The following is a 26,978-nucleotide window of genomic DNA, read 5'->3' on the forward strand; positions in this document are numbered from 1 at the left end:
TTCACACAGAGTGGTGAATCTGTGGAATTCTCTGCCACAGAAGGTAGTTGAGGCCAGTTCATTGGCTATATTTAAGAGGGAGTTAGATGTGGCCCTTGTGGCTAAAGGGATCAGGGGGTATGGAGAGAAGGCAGGTACAGGTTACTGAGCTGGATGATCAGCCATGATCATATTGAATGGCGGTGCAGGCTCGAAGGGCCGAATGGCCAACTCCTGCACCTATTTTCTATGTTTCTATGACCTGGCGGTCTCCTTTAGAGCATGCGCAGTGACGCCTGTCTCGGAACCTCCCCTGGGGCATACGCAGTGACGCCTCTCCGGAGCATGCGCAGTGACGCCTGTCCCGGAGCCTCACTGTAGCGTGCGCAGTGAGGCCTGTCCCGGAGCCTCCCCTTGAACATGCGCAGTGACGCCTGTCCCGGAGCCTCACTGGAGCCTCACTGGAGCCTCACTGGAGCCTCACTGGAGCCTCACTGGAGCCTCACTGGAGCCTCACTGGAGCCTCACTGGAGCCTCACTGGAGCCTCACTGGAGCGTGCGCAGTGACGCCAGTCCCGGAGTCTCCGCTGGAGCATGCGCAGTGACGCCTGTCCTGGAGCCTCCCCTGGAGCATGCGCAATGGCGCCTGTCCCGGAGCCTCCCCATGAACATGGGCAGTGACGCCGGTCCCCGAGCCTCCCCCGGAGCATGCGCAGTGGCCGCTAGGCCGCTCACCACAGCCGCGGTGGAAGTTCAGCGACGTGGCGGCTGAGGGTGAAGAGTCAAGGGAACGCGTTGGGGTGAGTTGTGGGCTGTGACTGCGGCCCCATGGCGCGGGTCATGAGGTGCTGAGTGAGGTGGAGGCGAGGGGACCGGTGAAAGTCAAGTCAGTGAATTTAGAGTAGTATAATCTTGAATTTTAATATATCTTGCCAACCATCAAGAAATGTGCATTTTCCCTAACAGTTCTGCACATTAAGTAATTTTGTTGAACAAGAACATGTTTTAAAGATAGAATAAAGTGCTGGATTTTGTTTAAGGGTTATGATGGAGCCAATACCATCAAGCAAGAGGAACAGAAGTGTGAAAACCCATACCTCCAGATGCAGGAAAAGTTTCTACCCAGCTGTTATCAGGCAACTGAACCACCCTATCAACTAAAGAGTAGTCCTGACCTACCATCTGCCTCATTGGAGACCCTTGGACTATCTTTAATTGGACATTCCTGGATTATAATTTGCACTATACATTATTCCCTTTAATTTATCCTCTATCTGCACAATGGATGGCTTAATTGTTTATTTCGTTTTTCCACTGACTAGATAACATGCAACAAAAAGCTTTTCACTGTACATCGGTACATGTGACAAGCTAAAAAAATGTGTGCTGCCCTGAATCATTTCCTCAAGTACCTATGTTCTGTTACAGTGGTGCCCCCAGTTGGTACTAGCCTACAAAGAGTAGATTTGTTATATTGCTATTGCCCTTCAGTCTGTACTTTTTTTTAAAAAGAGTAAGAAAATAACTGCAGATGCTGGTACAAATCGAAGGTATTTATTCACAAAATGCTGGTGTAACTCAGCAGGTCAGGCAGCATCTCAGGAGAGAAGGAATGGGTGATGTTTCGGGTCGAGACCCTTCTTCAGACTGGGCATCAGTATGGGCTATGTATTCTGCAAAATTGGTGTTCTCCAAAATTGCCCACAGCTCAGTCTGAAGAGGCTGCCTGTGAGGTTTGCAGATGGGCAGGCTAGGGTGAGCGGAGTCAGCACTCATCACTCAAGATGTGTAAACTTTATCTATTACTGTGGATGGCTCGATTGTAAACATGTATAGTCTTTCTGCTGTCTGAATGTGTGCACCTGCTCTATTTGTCCATGATATACTCAGCAGTGTTTTGTTTAGTTTATTGTTACTTGTACCAAGGTACAGTGAAAAACTTTTGCGTGCTAACTAGTCAGTGGAAAGACAATACATAATTACTATCGAGCCGTTCACAGTGTTCAGATACATGATAAAGGGAATAACGTGAATAGCGTTTAGTACAGGATAAAGCCAGTAAATTCTGATCAAAGATAGTCTGACGGTCTCCAATGAGCTAGATAGTGTTCAGGACTGCTCTCTAGTTATGGTAGGATGGTTCAGTCACCTGATAACAGCTGGGAAGAAACTCCCTGAACCTGAGGTGTGCGTTTTCACACATCTATTCTTTTGCCCAATGGGAGAGGGGAGAAGGAGTGGCCAGGGTGTGACTCGTCCTTGATTATGCTGTTGTGTTTTCGCCACCTTTAAGATTGTCAAAGAGAAATCTCTGGGCTGAGGAGATCTTGTGCAGTCAAACATAGAGAGGCGATGACGGCAACTTCGATCACATGCAGTAGGGGTGATGAAAAAGACTGTAGGATCTGGGCAGTGTATCTAACATGGAACAAGTGCCACCTTTCCCTGTGATGGTCCACACTCCATTGACCAGGGTTACCCTGAACCTCACAAAGCAGCGATAGCAGCTATTTTTCTGGCCCCACCCCACCCAATAATCATCAAAGGCAGCCTCTCCACTACTTAGCTGTGGGTGATTCATTGCTACGAGAGCACCATCCGAGGGGAAGGATTTGCGCCAGGTTCCCACTGTCTGGGACACATCTTAATATTGATCTCTTTTTAGCATTGGTGCCATTAGAGTTCTTTTTCATGGCAACACCAAGCAGGGTAAGAACAACAATTTACATAGCAATTGGAAATGTTGCAAACCTTGTGATTCTGCATTAAATTCAACAATCTCAGATAACCAGCCTTTCTGGTTTGGTAACACAACCAGCCAGCCTGCTCTCTTTTTCTCCCATCTCAGATGCTGCCTGACCAGTCTGTCTTGGTTTCCACCTTGTCATAAACATTTACTGTGTTCTCTTCTATTCTTCCCTAACGAGAGGCTAGTAAATTTAACTGGTGGATAAAGTTGGTGGCACAGTGGTGCAGATGGTAGATCTGCTGCCTCACAGTATTAGAGACCCAGGTTAGATCCCAACCCTGGGTGCTGACTGTGTTGAGTTTGCATGCTCCCCTTGTGTCCCAAAGACATGCGATGTATACATTAATTGGCCGCTGTAAATCTCCCCTTGTGTGTAGGGACGAGAAAGTGGGAAAATATAGAACTAGTGTAAACGGGTGATTGATGGTCGGCATGGACTCGGTGGGCCAAAGGGCCTGTTTCCATGCTATATCTTTTTAATTCTTGGCATTCGTTCTAAGAAACCGTTTAAAAATTCATTCAAAATTGGCGATAGTCAACATAAAGGAAAGGCAGTGTTTGATGAAAATTTGAATTGTTTGAAGAATTAACGAAGAGAATTGGAGAAGTAATGCATTGGATATAGCTTACAGGTTTACAAAGGGGTGTCTGACAGTCCTAAGTGGTAGACTTTGTGTTGTGTGAAGGAAATGGGAGGACCATAGAAAATATTTTATTGGGATGCATCACAGCATGTTTTGTGAACAGCTCCATCCAAGACTGCAAGAAATTGCAGAGATTTGTGGATGCAGCCCAGACCATCACACAAACTAATCTCCCTTCCATTGATTCCATCTACACTTCACACTGCCTCAGCAAGGCCACCAGCATAATCAAGGACGAGTCTCACCCTGGTCACTCCCTCTTCTCCCCTCTCACATCATGCAAGAGGTACAGTAGTGTGAAAATGCGCATCTCCAGATTCAGGGACAGTTTCTTCCCAGCTGTTATTAGGTTATTGAACTATCCTATTAGCAAATAGAGAGTGGTCCTGAGCTACTATCTACCTCAATGGAGAGCCTCTGACTACCTTTATCTTGCACTAAACGTCATTCCCTTATGTATTTGTACACAGGGATGACTCAATTTGTAATAATGTACGGTCTTTCCACTGACTGGTTGGCAAGCAACAAAAGCCTTTCACTGTACCTCGGTGCACGTGACAGTAAACTAAACAGAGTGTATGTCAGCAGATCTTTGAAGAGCGGGGTCATGAGTGGTTTAAAGAAAAATCACGGAAAATGCTTTCCTTTATTTGGCAAAGCATCTATCTATATACTAAAACTCTCGTTTGTTTGTTCCTGAACTACAGCAAAAATGGTACACGATAGCGCAACAATTTTAGGCCCACCTTACTCACCGTCGTCCCTTTGGTGCTAATGGAAGAAGTTTAATTGAAATCGGTGTTATATTTTTTAAGTTATTCACATTTTAAAGTTTAAATCTATCTCCTCGGGAGGGAGGAGGAAAGATAAGGGGGGTTGAGGGGGATGGAGTGGGGATGGGAATGGAGGGGGGGAGGGGAGAGGAGAGAGGAGGGGGGGGAGGAGAGGGTGCTGCACCAATGCAGGAGAGGTTTGGGCTCAATGGGTCCATGGTCTAGTAGAATAAAAGAGCAGAAAGGTTATACTGAAATTGTTCACAACATTAATTGGGTTGCAGGTTTGGTTCTGCATGGTATATGCTCACTGTTCCCAGACCGATATGTCTGCTATGGAGAAGGTGCAGAGGAGAGTAGATTTACAAAGCTGTTACCAGGACTGGAAAATGTTAGCACTGGCAAAGAATAAAGAGGCTTGTTTACTTTGCAGCAGAGTAGCCTCGGGAGGGGAAGTTTAAATGAGTTGTATAACATTTTAAAGGCCTTGAGTAGAGAATAAAAGCAAGGATCTATTTACTTAGGAGTGGCCAAAAGGCAGTGGCATGGATTTAAAGTTGACAGATCTGGAGTAATTTTTATTATTTGGAGCATAGTGAGGCCTTGAATTCAGTGCCTGAAAGATTGGTGGAGGCAGAAACTTAATCACAATTAAACAACACTTGGATATAGACATCACTTATGATCTGATGACACAAAGCGCTGGAGTGACTCAGCAGGTATCGCTAGAGAAAAAGGATGGGTAACGTTTTGGGTCAGAACCCTTCTTCAGACATTATATGTAAGTACATTAAAGGTCATGGCCTGTAAGACTGCAGCTTGAGTACTGGGAGGTAGAATTAGATTTATCTCTTTCACTGGGCTAAAGGCCTACATGTGTCATCTCTTTTATGTGACTCCATGATTTATAGAAAGCCCATTTAAAAATAATTGATTTTGAAATTAAACAATAAGACTTTAATCACTAAATACTTAAAAGTTGCTGAAATAGTTTGGAACAGGATCTAAATTGATTCAGATTTAACAATCTTATGCAGCCATTCCCCTCCATTGAAATGAAAAAATAAACATTGATGGTGTGATTTCGTTTTTGTGGCAAGTTTACTGTGTAAATGCAAAACAAAATACCCACGTTGCTGTTCCCACGTAGGAGTGCAGCTTTGGTTATGGTCGAGACAAAATGGCAGCAAACGGATATAACAATGTGGAGACACTGTATGGAAGTCGCAAAGTTGCGAACAATCATGCAGGAAAATGTCTGCAGTGATGTGGGAAGCTCATCAAAATATGTGCCAAAGTATTTTAGTGGGTTGTTCCTATGTTCATAAGTCATTGGAGCAGAAGTAGGTTATTCAGCCCATCGAGTCTACTCCACCATTCAATCATGGCAGATCTATCTTTCCTTCTGAACCTTATTCTCCTGTCCTCTCTCTGTAATCCTTGACATCCTTATTAATCAGGAATCTGTCAATCTCCGTCTTAAAAATACCCAATGACTGGGCCTCCACAGCCGTCGGCAATGAATTCCACAGATTCACCACCCTCTGACTAAAGAAATTCCTCCTCATCTCCTTTCTAAAGATGCCTCCCTTTATTCTGAGGCTGTGCCCACTGATCCTAGATTCTCCCACTAGTGGAAACATCCTCTCAACCACTCTGTCCAGTTTGAGTGTTGTGAGTTGAGCAGATTATCAGGAATAACTCTCCTGCACCAAAAAATATACTCGTTTCCTTTCAAATTCATAGCAATTTCTCCTCTTGGTCCTTTATTTCCATAGAAATAAAAAATGACCTAGTCAGGTGTCTCATAACTATAACCCCTCATAACCGTGTACAGTTTTGGTCAGTCTGAAGAAGGGTCTTGATCCGAAACATCCAAAATGAATATGGAGGAGAGGCAATGCTAGTTTCCCTAGTTGATTCCTGGGATGAGGTCGGTTGTATGAGAGAGTGAGTGAAAGGGGCATGTGTTTGCTGGAAGTTAGAAAAATGAGGTGACTTTATTGAAGCATTAACATTTCTCAGTGCTGGACAGGGTGAGAAGATGCTTCTCCGGATGTACAGTCTTGCCTGAGGGCTTCTTTCAAGTTGGAAAATGCCATAAGGAACTGAGTTTGTGTGAAATCTTTTCACAGGATTTGTGGGCCTTTCAGACTTCTCCATTCCAGAGATAGCATCTCTCCATTGTGCACAATCAGTGAGTACATTACAAACTGAGATTGATAGGACTTTGGGCACTAAAGACAGTAAGGGATATTTGGATAGGCCAGCATAGTATCGTTTAAGACATTGAGGATTGATCTTACTGAATGATGGAGCCGGTTTGTGATTATATGGCTTATCCCTTTGTGTTATCACTAACTAATTTTGTTATTCACTCTCAGATATATCAAAGATGGAGGAAACTGAAACTACAGAGACACCCGAGGATAAGGAATCTTTAATTTCAGAAGATAGTTTAAGTGTTGCAGCCAATGGAGGGGAAAGCAATACAAAGGATGTAACATTACAGCACTCCAAGTCTGAACTTGGGACGAACATTACAGACAATTCCCAAACTGAGGACTACGAGTCTGCAGAAAGGAAACTTCAAATTAATGAAAGTAAAGGAAAGAATTCCATCAGTATGACAAGAAAGAGACCGGAATCAAAAGGATCCACTCTTGGGATAACTGAACAGCAACCATCGGAGCTTGATGACAAGGTAAGCAATATTAGATGTTCTTATACGAGCGATTATTTAACCTTGATTAAGTGTTTCTGTGTTGCCCTTGATCGCATTGGCAGGAATTTACGTTCTTGTCCAAAAGATGATTGTGCAAGTGAGAAATATGGTTGGCATGTAACCATACTGATCATGACCTGTTTTGCAGCCAAAGGTCGTCTCTGATCAGGAGGCAGGAAGTTGGGGCTACTGGGGCAATTGGGGGAAGTCACTGCTTACAACAGCAACAGCCACAGTTGCATCTGTTGGTGAGTTTACTGCTGTCCTTTAAAAATATAATTCCTGCAAAATCTCATGAATGTTGGTTTTTCTAGAATTTTTTAAAAAATTGACACTAGTCTATGTATGTCTGCAAGTTCTCCAAGACCATGAGAGGTGGCATGAGCTGGGAGCACAGTGACGTGAAATGGTGCCTGTGTGTCAGGCATAGCTTCTATTCAATTGACCTTTTCCCCAATAGAGTCACACAACGTGGAGACAGGCCCTTTGGCTCAACTTGCCCACACTGACCAACATGTCCCATCTATACTAGTCCCACCAGGCTGCATTTGGCCCATATCTCTCTTAAACCTATCTTATCAATTTACCATATCTAAATGTTCCTAAACGTTGCGATAGTACTTGCCACAAGTACCTCCTCCAGCAGTTTGTTCCATACACCTACCACCCTTTGTGTGAAAATGTTACTTCTCAGGTTCCTGTTAAATCTTCTTCCCCTTCACCTTAAAACTATGTCCTCTGGTTCTTGACTTTAAACCTCTCTCCTCTGATTCTTAATGAAGGGCCAAATTCTTGCCATACCTTTGCATTCTCTTACAAGTGTTGGGTCTCTGACTGATTTTCCCCCTTGCTGACCTCCGTGATTTTGGGTGAGTACTGCTTCCATTAACCTGAGGTGTAGGAAGCACTCTGGATGCAGAGTTTGGCTGAGGGGTGAAGAAAAAGAGGAAAAGGAAAGAGAGATAAAATTGAGTAGAAGCAAGTCTCTTGCTTCTTAAAGAAAACTGAGGTAAAAAAAATATCACCTTGTTTCATTAACCCCATATTATTTGATTCCCTTTAATAGAAACATAGAAAAATATGTGCAGGAGTAGGCCATTCGACCCTTCAAGCCAGCACCGCCATTCAATATGATCATGGCTGATCATCTAAAATCAGTACCCCGTTCCTGCTTTTTCCCCTTATCCCTTGATTCCTTTAGTCCTAAGAGCTAAATCTAACTCTCTTGAAAACATCCGGTGAATTGGCCTCTGGTTCTGGACTCCCCCAACATTGGGAACATATTTCCTGCCTTAATAATCTTAAATGTTTTGATAAAATCCCCTCTCATCCTACTAAATTCCAGTGTATACAAGCCTAGTCGCTCCAGTCTTTCAACGTACAACAGTCCTGCCATCCCGGGAATTAACTTGGTGAACCTACGCTGCATTCCCTCAATAGCAATAACGTCCTTCCTCAAATTAGGAGACCAAAATTGCACACATTACTCCAGGTGCGGTCTCACAAGGGCTCTGTACAACTGTAGCAGGACCTCCTTGCTGCTAAACTCAAATCCTCTCACAATGAAAGCCAACATGCCATTAGCTTTCTTCACTGCCTGCTGTACTTGGGTGCTTACTTTAAGTGACTGATGTACAAGCACACCCAGGTCTCATTGCTCCTCCCCTTTTCCTAATCTGACATAATTCAAATAATAATCTGCCTTCCTGTTCTTGCCACCAAAGTGGATAACCTCACATTTATCCACATTATACTGCATCTGCCATGCATCTGCCCACTCAACCAACCTATCCAAGTCACCCTGCAGCCTCATAGCATCCTCATCGCAGCTCGCACTGCTACCCAGCTTTGTGTCATCTGCAAACTTGGAGATGTCACATTTAATTTCCTCGTCTAAATCGTTAATATATATTGTATATAACTGGGGTCCCAGCACCGAGCCTTGTGGCAACCCACTAGTCACTGCCTGCCATTCTGAAAAGGACCCGTTAATTCCTACTCTTTGCTTCCTGTCTGCCAACCAGTTCCGTATCCATGTCATTCCCCAATACCATGTGCTCTAATTTTGCGCGCTAATCTCTTGTGTGGGACCTTGTCAAAGGCTTTTTGAAAGTCCAGATACACCACATCCACTGGCTCTCCCTTATCCATTCTACTTGTTACATCCCCAAAAAATTCCAGAAGATTGTCAAACATGATTTCCCCTTCATAAATCCATGTTGACTTTGACCAATCCTGTTACTGCTTTCCAATGAATATTTCCAATTTAAAATGAATATTTAAATCATGGAAGCTAGGGATTTGAGACAAATGAGTTGTGATGTTTTAGACATGAATTACCAAAGAAGTTGTATTGGCAGTATCAATCCACGTTATGGTGGTTAAATCTCCAGGGCGACCAAGTACATCCTTGGATTTTGTGGAAAGCTAGGGATGGAATTGTGGCCTGGAGGGTGGCTACTGTTGCCATTATTTAAGATGGGCAGCAAGTAGATATCTGGGAACGACAGACCAGTGAGCTTGGGTAAGTTACTGGAGGGGATTCTGAGGGATGAAATCTACCAGTATTTGGACTGATTAGGTGTAGCCAGCATGAATTTGTTCATGGAAAATTGTGTCTGATTATGGCATGGTGATCGTGAAACACCTTGATGTTTTTTCGTGTTAAAAGTTTAATAATGCAAATTGTGGATGGAGTGGTCCACCTTACAAGTGCATGACAATATTCAGGTGGAGACTAAAATATTGCCAAGCTATCTCAGTTAATCGTAGATTGACAACATGTTTACTAAATTAGTTTTTGAATAATCTTTTTGAGTGGTTTTGAGATATTTTTTTTAGGGGGGGTGAGAAAGATTTGGATTTAAGGATGTCTTTATTTTATAATTGTTGCTTATTGATGTTGATGTTGCTTATTGAATCTTAGAATCCAGTTGGGAGGGTCCTGAAACAGTGAAATACTTGACAGCTTTTCAATGCATTCATGCCAAATATGTTGTATTAGTTTTGAAAGACTTGCTTTTAGTTGCTTTTTTTAATATGGTAGTAGAAAATAAGTAATAGAGCAGGACAGTTGCTGCTGGAAAATGGGTTACTGATCTTTAGGTTTGTCATCTGAAATCCTTCTGTAGAAGTTACTGACATTAAGAATGTTAAATTCATCCAGCAAGACATAGTAGGATCCTCTCGGTAACTTGGTTGCCAGCTCTAAAGCAAGATATGCTTTCAAAATGTGACTGGAATTGCGGATTTTCACAGCAAGTTCTTTGCCAATGTTGAGTTGGTAAAACTCTTCTTTCCTTAGACTGACTTGAATTTGTCTGTTTTAAAACTTATTAGCCTTTTAACCATTTTTGTTACTACTGTAGGTCATGGAATTTCCCACGTGATTGAAAAAGCCGAGTCGTCTCTTGGGATTCCCAGTCCTACAGAGGTTTCAACAGAAACAAGATTGTCTGAAGGGGACAAAGGTAATCACTTGAAAATGGCGTTCCAAATTATGAAACGTTAACGTCTGTGAATGATTAAAATGGAGGGCCCACGAAGGATAATGATGCAAATGACACCATGCTTTTTGGGCTGAAAAATCCTCAGTTCTATCCACAGATACTAGAGGAGCAAGATGAAACACTCCGTCAAAATCGCCTATACTGAAGTGTAGTACGCGAAGGAGCGTAACGTCCGCCATTTTAGTAGGCAAAACCGCCGTTCGCTATGCCTCTCGCAGTGTTTCGGGGAACAGTATGTGTGATGATACCATAAAAATGCAGAATATATCTCATCTATCAATTCACAGATTTTTGTTATTTTTTCTTTTTAAATGTTTCTGCAAGTTTCTGCCTACTAAAATGGTGCCATGACATACTACGGTTTTTAGGGTCGAGAGGTCTATCTTGCTCTGCTCTATTTTCTTTGGTTCTACCTGTTTTTACTATACATTACTTATGAAACTTTATAAAGCCCCTCTTTTGTTAAGGTGCAAGATCTCAAGAAATTAAGCATTCTCACCGACAACTAGTGAGCCTAGTGAATAACTATCAAATCTGAAGAAACCAGGCCAATGATGTACAGTCATTGAGACGATTAGATGCCACATGCTGAGGCTTCAAGCTGGCTAGTGGATGTATCTACTAGGAAGTTTTGCTGCTGGCAGATCAGGTTCTCTTTCCGGCGCAGGCAAAGCACTGTTGACAACTTCGGGAGCCATCGTCCATCTGCAAAGATGGTCATGCAGTCACACACCACAGAAATGGGTCCATGCCAGTGATGAAGCACCATTGAACCCATCTTACATAATTCAATTTTATTATTCTCATATTCTCATCAACTTTCTGCAAATTCTGTCACTCGCCTACCTACACGCCAGAGTTGCCAATTAATCTGCCAACCATCACAGAGTTGGGGATGTGGAAGGAAATGAGGCATCCATGGAGAAGCCGATGCCGACGCTTGGAGAACATACAAGCTCCAAACAAACAGCACCACAGTTTGGGTCTGAGCTGGGTCACTGCCCTGTGAGGCTGTTACTTTACCAACTGCACCAGAATGCCATTTTGCTAGATTTCCACTTTGAAGTAAGAAATCAAAGAGGTCCAGATAAATGCAAGTAATTAAGGATCTACACTTCTTTGCATCTACCTAGGCAGTGTTGTGGACACCACCGGAGGGGCAGATGCAGACATAAAAAGCAGAATCAATAAGGCTAGGGTGGTGTTTAACATGCTCAGGAAGATCTGGAGCTCAAAATACATCTCAATCAACACCAAAATACGCATGTTTAATTTAAATGCGAAGCAGGTAATACTGTATGGATCAGAGACATGGAAAACAACAAAATACACAACAAACAGGCTGCAAACATTCATTAACACCTGCCTCAGGAGAATACTAAACATCTGGAGGCGAGACAAAGTAAGCAATGCGGACCTGTGGAAAAGAACATGGCAGGATCCCATTGACTTACAAATTCGAAGGAGAAAATGGAGTTGGATTGGACACACCGCCAGAAAACCTGTCACGAACATCACCCGCCAAGTGCTGAAATGGAACCCCCAAGGAAAAAGGAAAAGAGGTCGCCCCAGGAACAGCTGGAGAAGAGGTGTCCAGGCAGAAATGTCTGGGAGTGGGCTCAACTGGGGAAATCTGGAAAGAACTGCCAACAACCGAGTGAGGTGGAGGACATTTGTCAATGGCCTATGCTCCCTAGAGGAGCAAAGGGCTTAAGAAGAAGAAGAACTCCTTTGTATCGGTGTTATAACATGATATGTGCCTAGCGTGATTTGAGTAAATAATTTTAACTTTTGCAGTACTGTTTGCTTTCCAGAAAACTCTGAAGAAGTCCCTAAAACGGAAAGTGGAACCTCATCCCCAACCAGTGGAGCATTTGGGATGTTTTCTACCATTACAAGTGCTGTACAAAGCACGGTGAGTATGGGTCATAGAAACATAGAACATAAGTGCAGGAGTAGGCCATTCGGCCCTTCAAGCCAGCACCGCCTTCAATATGATCATGGCTGATCATCTAAAATCAGTACCCCATTCCTGCTTATTCCCCCTATCCCTTGATTCCGTTAGACCTAAGAGCTATATCTAACTTTCTCTTGAAAACATCTAGTGAATTGGCTTCCACTGCCTTCTCTGGAAGAGAATTCCACAGATTCACAACTCTCTGGATGAAAAAATGTTAAAGATGTGGACTCTTATACGTCGACGAGACCAAACGTAGACTGGGCGATCGTTTCCCTGTACATCTTCGTTCAGTCCTCCTGGACCTATCTGATTACCCCGTTGCTAAATGCTTTACTTTTCCTTCCCATTCCCACACTGACCTTTCTGTCCTAGGTCTCCTCCATTGTCAGAGTGAAGCTAAACGCAAATTGGAGGAACAGCATCTCATATTTAGCTTCGGCAGCTTATTGCCCAGTGGTATGAATATTGGTTTCCCTAACTTCAAGTAACCCCGGCATTCCCTCTCTCTCCATCCCTCCCTTACCCAAGTCGCACCAACTTCTCGTTTTCACCCCACAAACAGATAACAATGGCCTGTTTCATTTATTATCAATACTTTTTTGCATATCTTTCATTCATTGTTCTATCATTAAGCGCGTGCTCAGAGCAGTGAATCCCAGGAAAGCTGCAGGCCCCGATGGTGTGACGGGCAGAGTGCTGAGGGAATGTGCAGACCAATTATCTGAGGTCTTCACAAAAATCTTCAATCTGTCCCTTTTAAAATCCACCATCCCTCCCTGCCTGAAGTCCGCCACAATCATCCCACTGCCGAAAAAGTCTGTCATCAGCGGCCTTAACGACTACCGTCCGGTAGCACTCACACCGGTCATCACAAAGTGCTTCGAGAGACTGGTCCTGCAGCACATCAAAGCCAGCCTCCCACCCACCTTCGACCCATACCAGTTTGCCTACAGAGCAAATAGGTCTACAGGGGATGCCATCGACACTGCTCTTCACACTGCACTGACCCACCTTGAACACCAGGGGAGCTATGTGAGGATGCTCTTCCTCGACTTCAGCTCTGCCTTTAACACGGTCATCCCGAGCAGACTGGTCACCAAACTTTCTGACCTTGGATTTTCCCAAACCATCTGCCAATGGATCAAGGACTTCCTGACCAACCGCCCCCAGACCGTCAAAATAGGCCCTCACCTCTCCTCCACCATTACACTGAGCACCGGCTCACCACAGGGCTGTGTGTTGAGCCCCATCCTTTACTCCCTCTACACTCACGACTGCGCCCCCACCCATCCCACCAACACCATCATCAAGTTCGCGGATGACACGACTGTGGTTGGACTCATCTCAGGAGGAGATGAGACAGCCTATAGGGATGAAATCCAAAGGCTGGCAGCATGGTGTTCAGTGAACAATCTTGTCCTGAACTCCTCCAAAACAAAGGAACTTATAATTGACTTCAGGAAAACCAGTGTAGAATACGACCCACTCTACATCAATGGGGTCTGTGTGGAAAGGGTACCCGCTTTCAGGTTCCTGGGTACGCACATCACAGAGGATCTTACCTGGTCTACCAACACCATCACCACAGTAAAGAAGGCACAGCAGAGACTCCACTTCCTGAGGATCCTCAGGAAAACCAACCTGCAGGAGAAGCTCATGATGTCCTTCTATCGCTGCTCCATCGAGAGTGTGCTGGCATACTGTATAACCACATGGTATGCCAGCTGCTCAGAAAAGGACAGGAAGGCCCTTCAGAGGGTCATCACAACGGCCCAGAAGATCATCGGCTGCACACTGCCCTCCCTGGAGCACCTGTTCAGCCTACGCTGCCTCAGTAGAGCAGGCAAAATAATAAAAGATCCATCCCACCCCGGCCACCGTCTGTTTGTTCATCTGCCCTCTGGTCGACGTTTCAGGTCGATCAAATCCCGAACAAACAGACTTAAGAACAGTTTTTACCCCAGGGCCATACGAGAACTGAACACTACCTTCTGCACTAGGCAACACCGTTAAAAAATCTTTGTACTTAATATAATTGTATTTATTTGTTTTTCCATTTATTGCATATATGTTTGTACGCACCGTCAGGATTGGCTATTTTTTAATTTCGTTGTACTCGTTGCAATGACAATAAATGAATATTATTATTATTATTATCTCTCTACATCATCATCTATTTCTTTTGTTTCCCTTTCCCGTGACTTTCAGTCTGAAGAAAGGTCTCGACCCGAAACGTCACCCATTCCTTCTCTCCAGAGATGCTGCCTGTCCCGCTGAGTTACTCCAGCTTTTTGTTTCTAACTTTGCTTAAAGATAAATCCACTAAGATAATTAATTTCATATTATGTTGGTTAGACTAACGAGAGCTTTAAAACCCAACTAAACTGACATTGGATTCATTAAAGAAACAAGGAACTGCAGATGCTGACCTGAAACGTCACCTATCCATGTTCTCTAGAGATGCTGCCTGACCCGCTGAGATACTACAACACTGTCCTCTTAAATTTATTGAATGTGTTTAATTATAAAAGTTATTTTACATACTTGGATTATATGATGTAAATATTGCTAACTTTATTTTCAGGGGAAAACTGTACTAAGTGGTGGTTTGGATGCCCTTGAGTTCATTGGTAAAAAAACCATGGACGTCATCGCAGAAGGAGATCCTGGATTCAAGAAAACACGAGGCCTAATGTATAGAACAACCACATTATCCCAGGTACATGCTCAATTTTAGCAGTGACTTAATTAAAATAACGAATGTTTTTTATTAATAAGTACCAGAAGATGTCAGAGGGCAGATTAATATTAAAAATAGATCAACAATAATTGACTAATTCAGCCATGGCACTTTAATGCAATCTGCCATATTTATAGAGATGCACAGAACCACAGATGAAAAAGACAATTCTGGAATAACTGAGTTGATCAGGCAGCATCTTTGAAGGAAATGGATAGGTGCCTTTTTGGGCTGGGACCCTTATTCAGACTGATTGTGGTGAGGGGTGGGGTCAGATTCTGGAAGAGAGACCGGGGCAAGACAAATCTATGCGAGTGATGGGTGATGGGGTTTGATTGGCAGATGAGTGGATAAAGGCCAGAGAAGAAAAGAAGACAAAAGGCTACGAGATGAGGAAACATGAGGCATGAAGTGTAAAGCCAGAGGAAGGGATACAGGAAGGGAGGAAAGGAGCAGGGGAAAGGGTGGGTGGGATAATGGGAGAAATGGATGAGCATCTATGTGGGGCACAGGGAAGAAAGGGTAAAAAAAGAGGGAATAAACCACAAAGAGCAATGGGCCCAGGCCCGATCGCTGAGGCACACCACACCTAAGTAGGCATTGAGTCTCATATTCCACTTTCCTATACAGGAGGCGGTCCTGAAGATTATTCTGCTTTAATTTTATTTTATGCAGCTTCTGCGGGAAGCGAAAGAAAGAGAAGAACAACAACAGCAACAACATCAAACAGCTGATGAATGTTCAACAGCTGCAGAAAAGAAGGCTAATTATGGAATTTTGTTCGATGAGTTTCAAGGTCTGTCCCATCTGGAAGCATTAGAGATTTTGTCAAATGAAAGTGAAGTAAAGGTAAATAAGGAAAAAAAAAATTTTTTTCTTCCATTTTTTGTCTGTTAGTGCCAGATTTGTTTTTGACTTTGAATGCAGATCACCCATTCAGGATGGTACTTTATTAGATGACCCAGAAATGCCACATTATTTTGCGATTATTAATTTTAAGTTCATAGGTTATGCTAATATTGAAAATGTATCCGAGTCTTGTTTAATAATCCTCTTCATGTTTGTTTTAATGTGCTCTATGTACTTGTGTCGATTTCATTAAAATGTACACTTTGATTTAGCATGCCTAATGCTAACTGCATACTTTAGCTATTCATGTAAGGGACGTTTGTTACTTTCTGTAGGTTAAATCAGTGATTAATTCTCTGTCTGGAGAAGAAGTTGAAAAGCTGAAGGGGGAGTTGGATACAATTACAGAAACATTTTCTTCGTTTGAATTTGATGATGAGGAAGAAGAGGAGAGCGAAGGTACAACAAAAGGTGTTGGGCTGTCAGGATTTTTATTGACTGCAACTAGTTTTCCTCAGACGCTTTATAATCTTTTTCATTAGTTTGAAATTATGTGTCATTCAGCAGAAATGTATAAAAGTTTGGCATAAATTTCTTGCTATCTTTTATATTCAGTTCCCTGTCTACAGAATTACCCGTCCCATGACCTGTTTAACGATCTTATTAACTTGCTATATCTCCTTTTAAGATCATTTGTAAACTTCATAAACAGCAACATTTGGCTTATATTGCCTCTCCATGTTGTTCTTCCCACAACCATCTCTTTACACATGAATGCCATGTTCATCATCTTTGTGCCCACTTCACTGTCCCACAATCTCAGTCACTATTTACTGCAAGATTGGTACTATGTACAACATTTTATTTACAACAAAAGAAAAATTAACTCTTATATTATTACTGGCTGGTCTTTTGTCAAAAATTACAACTGTTCTGAAAAAGTTCCTGTTTTCATTGCCTTGCCAAAATTACTCAACCTATTGCCTTAATCTCAATTGTCTGTTTTTTTTAAATAACTTTGCATTGTAGTATTGTTACCTTATAGAAGATTATTTTTACAACATTTACATTAATTTCATGAACTCTATCTCTGTCAACTCCATCAAATAAACTCGATGGCTGGATTAGACAACTATTTCTCTGGACAACCCCACGCTGAACGTTCTTACTAACCAATGCTCCTCCCAGTGGGGATGTGAGAATTTCCTATCACTGACTGACCTCTTGTATCAGGTTTGTGTATCCCATCATTTTGTAATATATTTGTAAGCCACCAGTGTTTCTGTCATTATTCAGTCAAGGAGAACTAAAAGATTGTGATCTTCGTCTCTACAACTTCACCCTTGCTTCTCTCAGCAAACTAGGATGCTTACCTGGTAACCTTTTGGCTTTGATGCTGTAACTGGTTGTGGTACAGGGCTTGTCCAGAAATTGTGAGCTCACATCATATGGCAATTCACTAATTTTTGAACTGGCAACAACAAAAAGGACATTGAATGCTGCTGGATATCATAAAACCAAGTGGTTAACTTCTGTCCTTCAAGAAGGTGGGCTTTGCCTCTACCCCATACAGGACATTGTACTTTGTTAATGCGTTACAATGCTGGGAACTATATTCTGCTCTAGTTTCCCCTTTGCTCTATCTATTGTATCAGAGTTTGAATTGATTGTATCTAAGGTACATCTGACCTGTTTAGATAACTTGCAAAACAAAGCTTATCAATGTTCTTCAGTACTTGTGACAGTAATAAATCTAACCTAGGAAAGACTAACTATGTCCATCTGATCCAGCATACATGACTTGATTACCATATTTTTAAAGCCACTTAATGTATTGACTCTGGGTGCCTTCAGAGCAGATAGAAAGGAACAATAAATAAGCTTTGCCAATGTCATCCTGAAAAAAATGTTTTGCACAACTGAAGGTTACTTTGATATGTTTTGCAGGAGATGATGGGTCTAGATTTGTGGAAGAAATGTCTGAGTTGTTATCGGAGCTGCATTTAGCTGTAACGTCTGATAAAATAGGCAAAGTAAGTGTATTTTCTGACCGATTCAGTTCTTTTATGGGGAAACAATTCACTTACTGTAAAGTGTCTACCACTTATTGTAAATATGTGCATAAGGGGTTTCAGTTATTGATAAGGTTTTAATCTGGTAATAAACTGAGGATAAAACAACCATTTAGAATTGTAGAGTCATACAGTACAGTAACATGCCCTTTGGCCCAATTAATCATGCTGACAAGATGCCCTATATAAATTAGTCCCATTTTTCTGTTTTTAGGCCATGTCCCTCTAAATGTTTCGTATCCATGCACCTGTCCCTTTTTTTTCAAATTTAAATCTTGCAAACTTACTATTTGTGTTTTGCACATCCTCATCCAAATCATTGATATAAACCACAAACAGCATTGGGCCCAGCACCAAACCCTGTTGCACACCACTCCTCACAAGCTTCAAGTCTGAAAAACTATCTTCCACTTCCACCACCACCCTCTGTTTCCTACCATTAAGTAAATTCTATATCCAGTTAGCTTGCTCTCCCTGGAGCCCATACAATCTAATCTTCCAGAGCAGCTTGCCTTGCGGAACCTTATCAAAGGCCTTGCTGAAGTCCATCTAGACTACGTCGGCACCCTGCCCTCATCAACCTACTTGGTTACTTAACAAAAAAAGGAAATCAAATTCATGAGAGGTGATTTCCCACCCACAAACCCATGCTGACTATATCTAATCGACCTCTGTCTTTCCAAATATATGTATAGCTTATTCCTCGGAATCCTCTCCGGTAACTTGCTTATCTCAGATGTTGGGCCAACTGTTCTATGGTTCCCAGTTTTGTCTTTGCAAGCCGCCTTAAATAGAGGCAAACGTTAGCCACTGACCAGTCATCCAGCACCTTGCCCGTATCTATTGATGATTCATATATCTCAGCCAGGGTTCCTGCAATTTCATCCTGAGCTTCCCACAGTGTTCTTGGATATACCTGATCAGATCCAATAGATTTATTCATACATTTTTGGAAATCAAGAACTTCATCGACTGGAATATGGACTGCCCTCAAGACATCACCAATAACTTTTCCAGGTTCCTGACTGATCAGGTTTTTATCCAGGGAATAAATAGTGGAAATATCCACTGAGAACCTCGCCCATTATTTGATCTTCAGGAAAATAATCCATTTTTGTCATATCCGATTAAATGAAGCGGAATACTTTCCATGTGTAGGAAAAAAAAACTGCAGATGCTGGTTTAAATTGAAGGTAGACACAAAATGCTGAAGTAACTCAGCGGGTCAGGCAGCATCTCGAGAGAAGGAATGGATGACGTTTCGGGTCGAGACCCTTCTTCAGACTGATGTCAGGGGAGGGGGCGGGACAAAGATAGGATGTAGTCGGAGACAGGAAGACTAGTGAGAAACAAAGTGGCTGTGGTAGCGAGTCTGGGTTAAAACGTGGTCAGAGGCCAGGAGGAATCACAGAGGGGGAGCAGTGAGAGAGAATGTTGCTAAACTTGTTGAAGAGGGGACGACAACTTCAAAGTAAACATGTTTGGCACCATGACATCTTTAGTTCATTAATGTAAGCACAACATATTACGAGCATCCTAATTTGTTTCATGTTAAATCTTTAGTGAAGTTTTGTTCTGAATAAATAAAAAAATTATATTTCCTTCAGGTGAGAAAGAACGCAAATGAATGTATAATTGAAGTAAGGTCTCAAATAGAAATTATATCAGAAGAAGAAGAGAAAAAAGACCAAGATGAGAAGTCTACATGTGAAGGCTTGCATAAAGATCACAAAGTTTCAGTTGAGGTAATGAAACAACAGACACTCTTTAAAATTTTAAGCAAAAGTGCCCCAAAATGCATCATTATTAAACCACAATTATGTATCTTAAACCCTATTATTTTTGTGATTTTCTTTTTGTTGTTTTTTTTTCCATTCTGAAGCATTTTGTAAAAGGGAAGATAAAAGTCTCCAATTAAATCTCAGGATCTGTCATATAGTTTTCAATAAAAAATGTTGGTTTGCTTTCTCTTGTTTATATGAGTTGAGCACAGGGGTATCATTTATGTCTGTATGCTTCACAGAATATCCATACATCAGCTGTAAGAAGTTTGGCTGAGCTCACTGCTCGATCCATTGAACAGTTCCATAAAGTGGCAGAACTGATTCTTCACAGCCAGAACCAAGACATGGGGGCATTGGATCGTGCCAAAACTCTGTCTAAGTATGACATTTAAAACTTTTCCAAAATATGCAGAAGTAGCTTGCTTCAGAATTTTAATGGTTGCTTACTAGTATAAATAGAAACACGTGCACTTTAAAAGAAAACTAATGACATCTTGAATCCTAATTTCGGCGCAAGTTCTATTACGGTGTGAGGAGGAATAATATAACTTGGAGGTTCATACTCTTAACAAATGAACTTGGCTTTGGATGATATGCTGCTTGTTTTTAAATTGATAACACATTTTACGTGCTCCCAAACAATTGTTTCCAAAAGCATGATAAAAGGCAAGGTGCCAATTCTCTATCACTCATGCCAAGCAAGACCCATTTTTACCTTATAAATCTTATGAAAATGGTCAATGATATTTCAAATGGCCTAATTGATCATAAAAATGCCATAATTGGTCAATTTTGTGGAAACTTTTACAAAACGTGACGGCGAAGCCACATCTCTGGTCCTGGCAATTCCATTTTAGAAAGGATTTTTAGACTGTAGCATGCGTTGAACTTGATACTTAAAGGCTGCAATTTTTACCGTAGCTCTGTTTTCTGAATGAATAGATGTTTTTTGAGGAGATATGGGATATTATTTTGGCTACCTGGGCAGTATCTAATAATTTAGAACTTTCAGTTGCTGCAATATTCCAAGTTCTAAATGCAAGGACATTAATGCAATATATAATTTTCCAATTCCCCGGAACCACCTAATTTATTGAATTACTCCGAAGATAGACACCAAAAGCTGGAGGAACTCAGCGGGACAGGCAGCATCTCTGGAGAGAAGGAATGGGTGACGTTTCGCGTTGAGACCCTTCTTCAGGTCACCCATTCCTTCTCTCCATAAATGCTGACTGTCCTGAGTTACTCCAGTTCTTTGTGTCTATCTTCGGTTTAAACCAGCATCTGCAGTTCCTTCCTACACTTATTGAATTACTCCTACGCTTTTCCCTCCTCCCAATGAATAATACAGTATAACTCAAAATATTGGATGGAGAAAGAAAATAGACTGCAAAACGTTAACACTTCATTGTGGAACATTTTTCCTAATTTCAGTTTTTCTCCACAGATTGACTGTCGTCTTGTGTAAGGAAATGGCTACCCTTTCAAAACAGTTTACTACTTGTTTAACAACAATAGGGGTAAGAAGAAACAACACCTTTGCAGAACTTTTTAAAAAAACAGTTGAAAAAACAGATGATATAATATAAATGACCACTATTCTCAATTGACTTTGCATTACATTCCATAACCTCAAGCAGCTTATTTATTTGGGGTATTTCAGTAGTTGATCTGATTTGTAAAGCCACTTTCTTCTGGAAGGACGAAAATGCTAAGGCGGAAAGTACTAGAAATTTGTCTACTTTTTTGCACAAAACCACAGAATATGTGTTATAATTTCCAAAATTCAATCAATTTAAGTTTCTTTACTATGGTCTAGTTATTAAAAATATATAAAATTATGGAAATATCTTTGTATATAAATGTAATATATCTTCCATTATTTTCTTTACAGGCTAAAGAGAAGGTCAACATTCTTAATCCATTAATTACTGGAGTATTTTTGGAGGTAATTTTCATTCAATATATGAGCTTTGCTTATAAAGTAACTAATTAAATTTCTAATGTAAACCAAAACTACTCTGCTTTTGCACATGGTTGATCGAACTTTATTACTCTTGCCTCAATCAAATGATTGTAGATTAAAATCAAGCTTGAATTTATCCTGTTGAATGTTTTTCTATCAGATGTTAAATGTTAAATTAACATGCCACCTAGCTAATATATCTGGAGATAAAATATTCCATGGCATTATTTGAAGAAGGCATGCACTGGCTAAAATGTATCCCCAAAACACACCAAGAACCAGAGTACTTGATCATTTATGCATGCCTGCTTATGGGCCTGTACTGTGTGCAAATTGGATTTCTTTGTAGTAACATTGACTGTTTTTAAAAAAAATCATACTGAAAAGAAAACTCCAAAATGACATGTACATCGCCACAAAAATACAAGTTCTTAGTTATGTGAACATTTAATTGAAATTTTCACTATTAATTGAGGATTTGTTTTTTAAATGTTCAGAATCATCGGTCTGTTTTAGAGAAAACCTTGGCGGACAAACTGTTAGCTGTAAATTTTACCATGGTGCCTGTTTGGATAGTAACAGAAATAGCTTTACTGGTCACGTGATCTTTGTTGTTTTGGAAATCATGCTGTGCAAATGAGAGAAGTCATTAGACTTTAAAAAAATATTGAATACAACATTTTGCCAATATAGATGCAAAGTTTTGCAAGACATCAAGACTGATTTAGTTTATTTCACTACAACTGGTGCAGCAGTTTGTAAACAAATTAGATTTCTACAATAAGCTTCTGAGATAGCATGTATATCAGATACCATGAAGGACATTAGAAAATGCAGCTTTATCCAATTTCTTTTAAAGGCATGCCACAAAAGATGAGGGTTAATCAAAAAGTTATCTATCCCATCACATTTTCAACTATTCCACAGGATAGATGGTTTTTGTATTATATAAGAACACAATGTAAGAAATAGATGCAGGAGCAGACGGGCTCTCTTGTCTTCTGCAATTCAGTTTTTTTTACTTTAAAGTATTTTTTTTCTATACTAATCCCATGATTTTTTAATCCTTGAAGAAATTTATACTCTATTTTGGTCCTGAATGGCCAACCCTTATTTTAACACTGATGGGTAATTCAAATGTTCTAGGAAGGGAAACATCAATTCTTCAAATCCAGTCAAATTGTTATGTTTAAGTAATATTGTTTCAATAATAATCATATCTCATTCATCTAAACTGAAGAGAGCTTAGGCTCAATCTGCTCAGTTTCTCATCGTACAAACTTGGCATATTCAATATCACCGGGGTAAATCTTTGTTGAACTTCTATCCATAAAATAGGAAATACCAGAAATACTCAGCATGTCAGGCATCAACTATAGGGAGACAAACGGTTAACATTTTGGGTCCGTGACCTTTGCAGAATGCGTGTCAAGCTGTTCTCGGATACCCAACTTTTTAATGGACTTTTTCAATTAATGTTACCTCTCTCTGTTTCTCTACAACCTTTATGGGCTTTCAATAAACAGAAGAATGTGTGGTTTCATTATGTTCAGTTAAAGCTCAGACCTTTACATCATGTACTTTAGTAAAATTCATCTTGCAGCATGTGTAAGGAGACAAGATTGCAAAGTTCATCTGTGTTAGCCTGGTTGTGAATAATTGTTCTTCTGACCAAAGGAACACCTTACTTTCAGTATTTTGTAGCTTGTTCAAACTTCTCTTCCAGGCCTCCAATAGCGCAACATACATCCAGGATGCATTCCGGCTTCTACTTCCAGTTCTTCAAATTTCTCAAATCCAGACCAGCTTGAACACAACTGCGCAATGACTCATTTAACCTACTTTCCATGACATAAGAAGTTTGCATGAATTGTATGCCAAGAATTCAGCCGCGGGGTGGATTCCTTTAGGGTGCCTTTTGTAACACTTTAAACATGTTTTTGTTGAGAGATGGGATTTAACAGAGAGCAGGGAAAAGGTAAGTAGTTTACCTCTGCATAAAACTTTTCTCTTTAAAAAATCCACTATTATAAGAATGCACTACGATATTTGGGTCATAATCTCCAGCATATGATCTTTCTGTCCAAATTTTCACAAACTTTGTTTTAGTTTTTCTATGCATGAAAGAAAACGTAATGTTTCTCATAATTCCTTCCAGATTTACTTTTCATGGAACTAAAAATTCTAGCTGTATAATAGCAATAAGTTATTTTTCACCTCAGATCTTTATACGGAATTAAATGTATATTGGCTTACACTATATGTAAATCGTAAAATAATTCAGAAAATATTTAAGTGGAAATATTGTACCATGTTTTTTTCTGTATTTTACCAGTTATCACTGGCTGGTCATTTAACTAAATGCAATTTTATGCACTTCTATTTTTTTTGTAATCACTGTCTCCCAAACTTTCCAAAGAAATTCACAACAGTGAAATCTATGCTTCTCATTTGTGAATTTGCTACATGCCGCTCCAACTCCATTGAAAGTGATGCAGTTGGTAGACCTGCTTTCTCACAGCACAAGAGATTCTGGTTCAGTTCAGACCTTGGGTGCTGCCTGCGTAATGTTTGCACGTTTTCCCTGTGAGCTGCAGCTTCCTCCCACATCGTTAATTGGCCGCTGTAAATTGCCCCTAAAGTGTAGAAAATGGATGCAAAGGTGGAATAGCGGAACTAGTGTAAATTGGTGATCGATGGTCAGTGTGGACTCGGTGGGCTTTAAGGGCCTGTTTCCATGCTGTACCTTTTAATCAAACGATACACTTTGGCAAACATACTGGCTTGTTGTTTGAAAAATGTACTGTGCATTTAAAAAATACTCAGTGGAAGATGTGATTTATATATGCAAGGGTCTTAATTTAATTTCTTAAGTTGTTTTGGTGTAAGCCCAGGGAAAATATATTTTTGACATCTATATGTGTCATGACTCATTTCCAGCAAAACCTAGATGTGGGTGAGAATTAGAATGAGTGTTAAATTCTGTTCTTTTGCATAATTAGCAGCAATCCTTTACCATCTTAAAGTCAATTTAAAACTTAAACCATGAACAACAGTATCCTAATCGCAATCCAGCTGCCAGAAGATGTCTCATCCAGATGAATTAGAGAGTTTAAATGTACTTGCAATTTTATGCAATTGACAGCCATCAGAGTAGAGGAATTCTCTTAGGTATTTAGTAATCTCAAGTAATGTCAGTGGTTTCCAATGATGATGTACTTTTCTCATAATTAAATTAAAAATCTGGAACTTTATAATGTATTGACCTTTATTTAGTTATTTTGTGGCTTTTGAGAACCATTACTTAAGTATCTCCTGTTAAAAAGTGCAAATAATTGTTTCATAACATTTTTGGCATAATTTTTTTAATATTAAAAGCTTTAGATTGCTCCCTCTGCAACAATGAATTTGTTCGTTTTTTTAATTACTAATCAATTTTGGTCAATTGTGATTTATTCAGGCATGAGTAATTTGTATATTTACTTTGTTAACCATAAACTGGTAGTAAAACAAAAGTATGCTCAGATAAGCCACTACATGTAGTATTTATTTAATTAGGCTGTCTTAATAAATCAGTTGTGCATGCTGAAATCGATCTGTTGAATTTGAGTGTCAACTAAATAGGTTTACGTTTAGAGTATTAAGATTACAGATTAATTGGCTCAGGCCACAAAAGTAAAGTTGTGCCTATTTTAAAAGTCTCCTGTTGTTGCATCTTTCTACATTTATTCATTACAAATTTCCTTGTCCATAATTGTAATAGAAATTGTCTTGGTGAAGCCTCAAAACTTCAGGGTGACTTGGTTCTTTACAGTACGTTAAATTCTTCAGATGTTGCCACTGAAAGTCGATTGTCCTGTGGCAAGATGTCAAAAATTGCAATGGGATCAAGTCTGTTTTAATTATATGGGTTGAGAGATAAATAGTGTTCAGAACACTCTGGAGGACACCCTGATTCTTCAGATGATGCCATAGAACTTGAATATGTGAGAGTGTCTGAGTTTAATGTCTCAACCAAAAGACATTCACTTTGACAGAATAATATTTTTAATTACATTTAAGAGTCTGCCTAGAATAAGTGCTCAGGGTGTGATGTGGCTAGAGTCTGCAACCATCTTACTCTGATAGAGTTGCAACCACTTGTAACTTGCGCTGTGATTACAGTGTCAGTGATGCTGAGGCACCAGATGTGAATCCTGTAAACTATATTTCCTAATTTCCATTTGGTAGTTATTTTTTAGTTTCAATCGATCAGATTACTGAAACCTAAATGAGATCTGTGAGAAGTCCAACTTCAGCCTAGCAACTCATCAGCAAAATGGATCCTTGTCCAACTGTTGGAAACTTCAGAGATCCAAGATTTTTCAGTTCATAGGTCACTGTGTTGAAACATCTGTGACTGAAGCGAGGAACTGGTGGAAGAAGGGTCTCGACCTGAAACGTCACCCATTCCTTCTCTCCTGAGATGCTGCCCGACCTGCTGAGTTACTCCAGCATTTTGTGAAATAAATACCTTTGATTTGTACCAGCATCCGCAGTTATTTTCTTACACTAACTGGTGGCTGGGGATCAGTTTTGTAGGCTGTCAAGGAATGGCAGCAAAGATCAGGGTAGGATCATCACCACTATGCTGATGGCTACCCAGTATAGGTAATCATTATTTTTTTATAATTGGTGGGGAGGGGAAATATCAGTGAATTTTAAGTGTAATGCAGACAGCAAAGTTTTTAATACACCCTTTCTCATTCTGATATTGACATGAAAACTTGAAGTGGCTGTCTCAGCTGTGTCCTTATTTATAGTAGGAGGGGGTGACTGAGCCTCATGCCAAATCAGGACAAAATGGAGAAGCTCATGCAAGCAATTCCATGCCTTTCACCAGTGAGGACAAGGATCACACATCAGCATTGTGGTTGTTCAACATTTGACCCCTCTGCCCCAAACCAAGCCCCTGGGCATTGATGCTTGATTGGCACTGCACCGCTCAGAGGCCCAGCCCACCAAACTATGGGTAAATCATTAGAGAAAAACCAGCCCGATTAATAGTTGGTGAATATAAATTGTTGTTAAATATAAATATGGTTTTTAAATGTGCTGCTGTTCACTTACATTAATTGTAATTTACATTGTTTAGTCATTAAAACGGAAATATATTTAGCACCATTATCATCTCTGGATTTTATTCATAACTTGAAAGTCACTTTGCTCTGAGGTCATATTTGAAATAT

The 26,978-nt window shown here is 40.5% G+C and overlaps 1 protein-coding gene across 2 annotated transcripts; it reads left to right on the top strand.

The window, feature by feature from the left end:
- The first annotated feature begins 363 nt into the window (after positions 1-363).
- LOC144600056 (protein FAM114A2-like) lies at positions 364-25,451 on the top strand. Of its 2 annotated transcripts, none has more exons than XM_078411419.1 (14): positions 364-779; positions 6,530-6,849; positions 7,019-7,118; positions 10,239-10,340; positions 12,194-12,294; positions 14,924-15,058; positions 15,755-15,928; positions 16,264-16,399; positions 17,876-17,961; positions 19,608-19,745; positions 20,024-20,163; positions 21,232-21,304; positions 21,679-21,732; positions 23,477-25,451. In XM_078411419.1, exons 2-14 carry the CDS (start codon positions 6,541-6,543, stop codon positions 23,576-23,578), a joined length of 1,650 nt encoding a protein of 549 aa, XP_078267545.1. In that variant the 5' UTR covers positions 364-779; positions 6,530-6,540; the 3' UTR covers positions 23,579-25,451. The 2 variants fall into 2 exon arrangements, with proteins under 2 accessions (XP_078267545.1, XP_078267546.1); XM_078411420.1 differs by having other exon boundaries at positions 366-779; positions 16,264-16,387.
- Positions 25,452-26,978: the final 1,527 nt, after the last annotated feature.

The sequence above is a fragment of the Rhinoraja longicauda genome, chromosome 14 (genome assembly GCF_053455715.1).
Source record: "Rhinoraja longicauda isolate Sanriku21f chromosome 14, sRhiLon1.1, whole genome shotgun sequence".
NCBI lineage: Eukaryota > Metazoa > Chordata > Chondrichthyes > Rajiformes > Arhynchobatidae > Rhinoraja > Rhinoraja longicauda.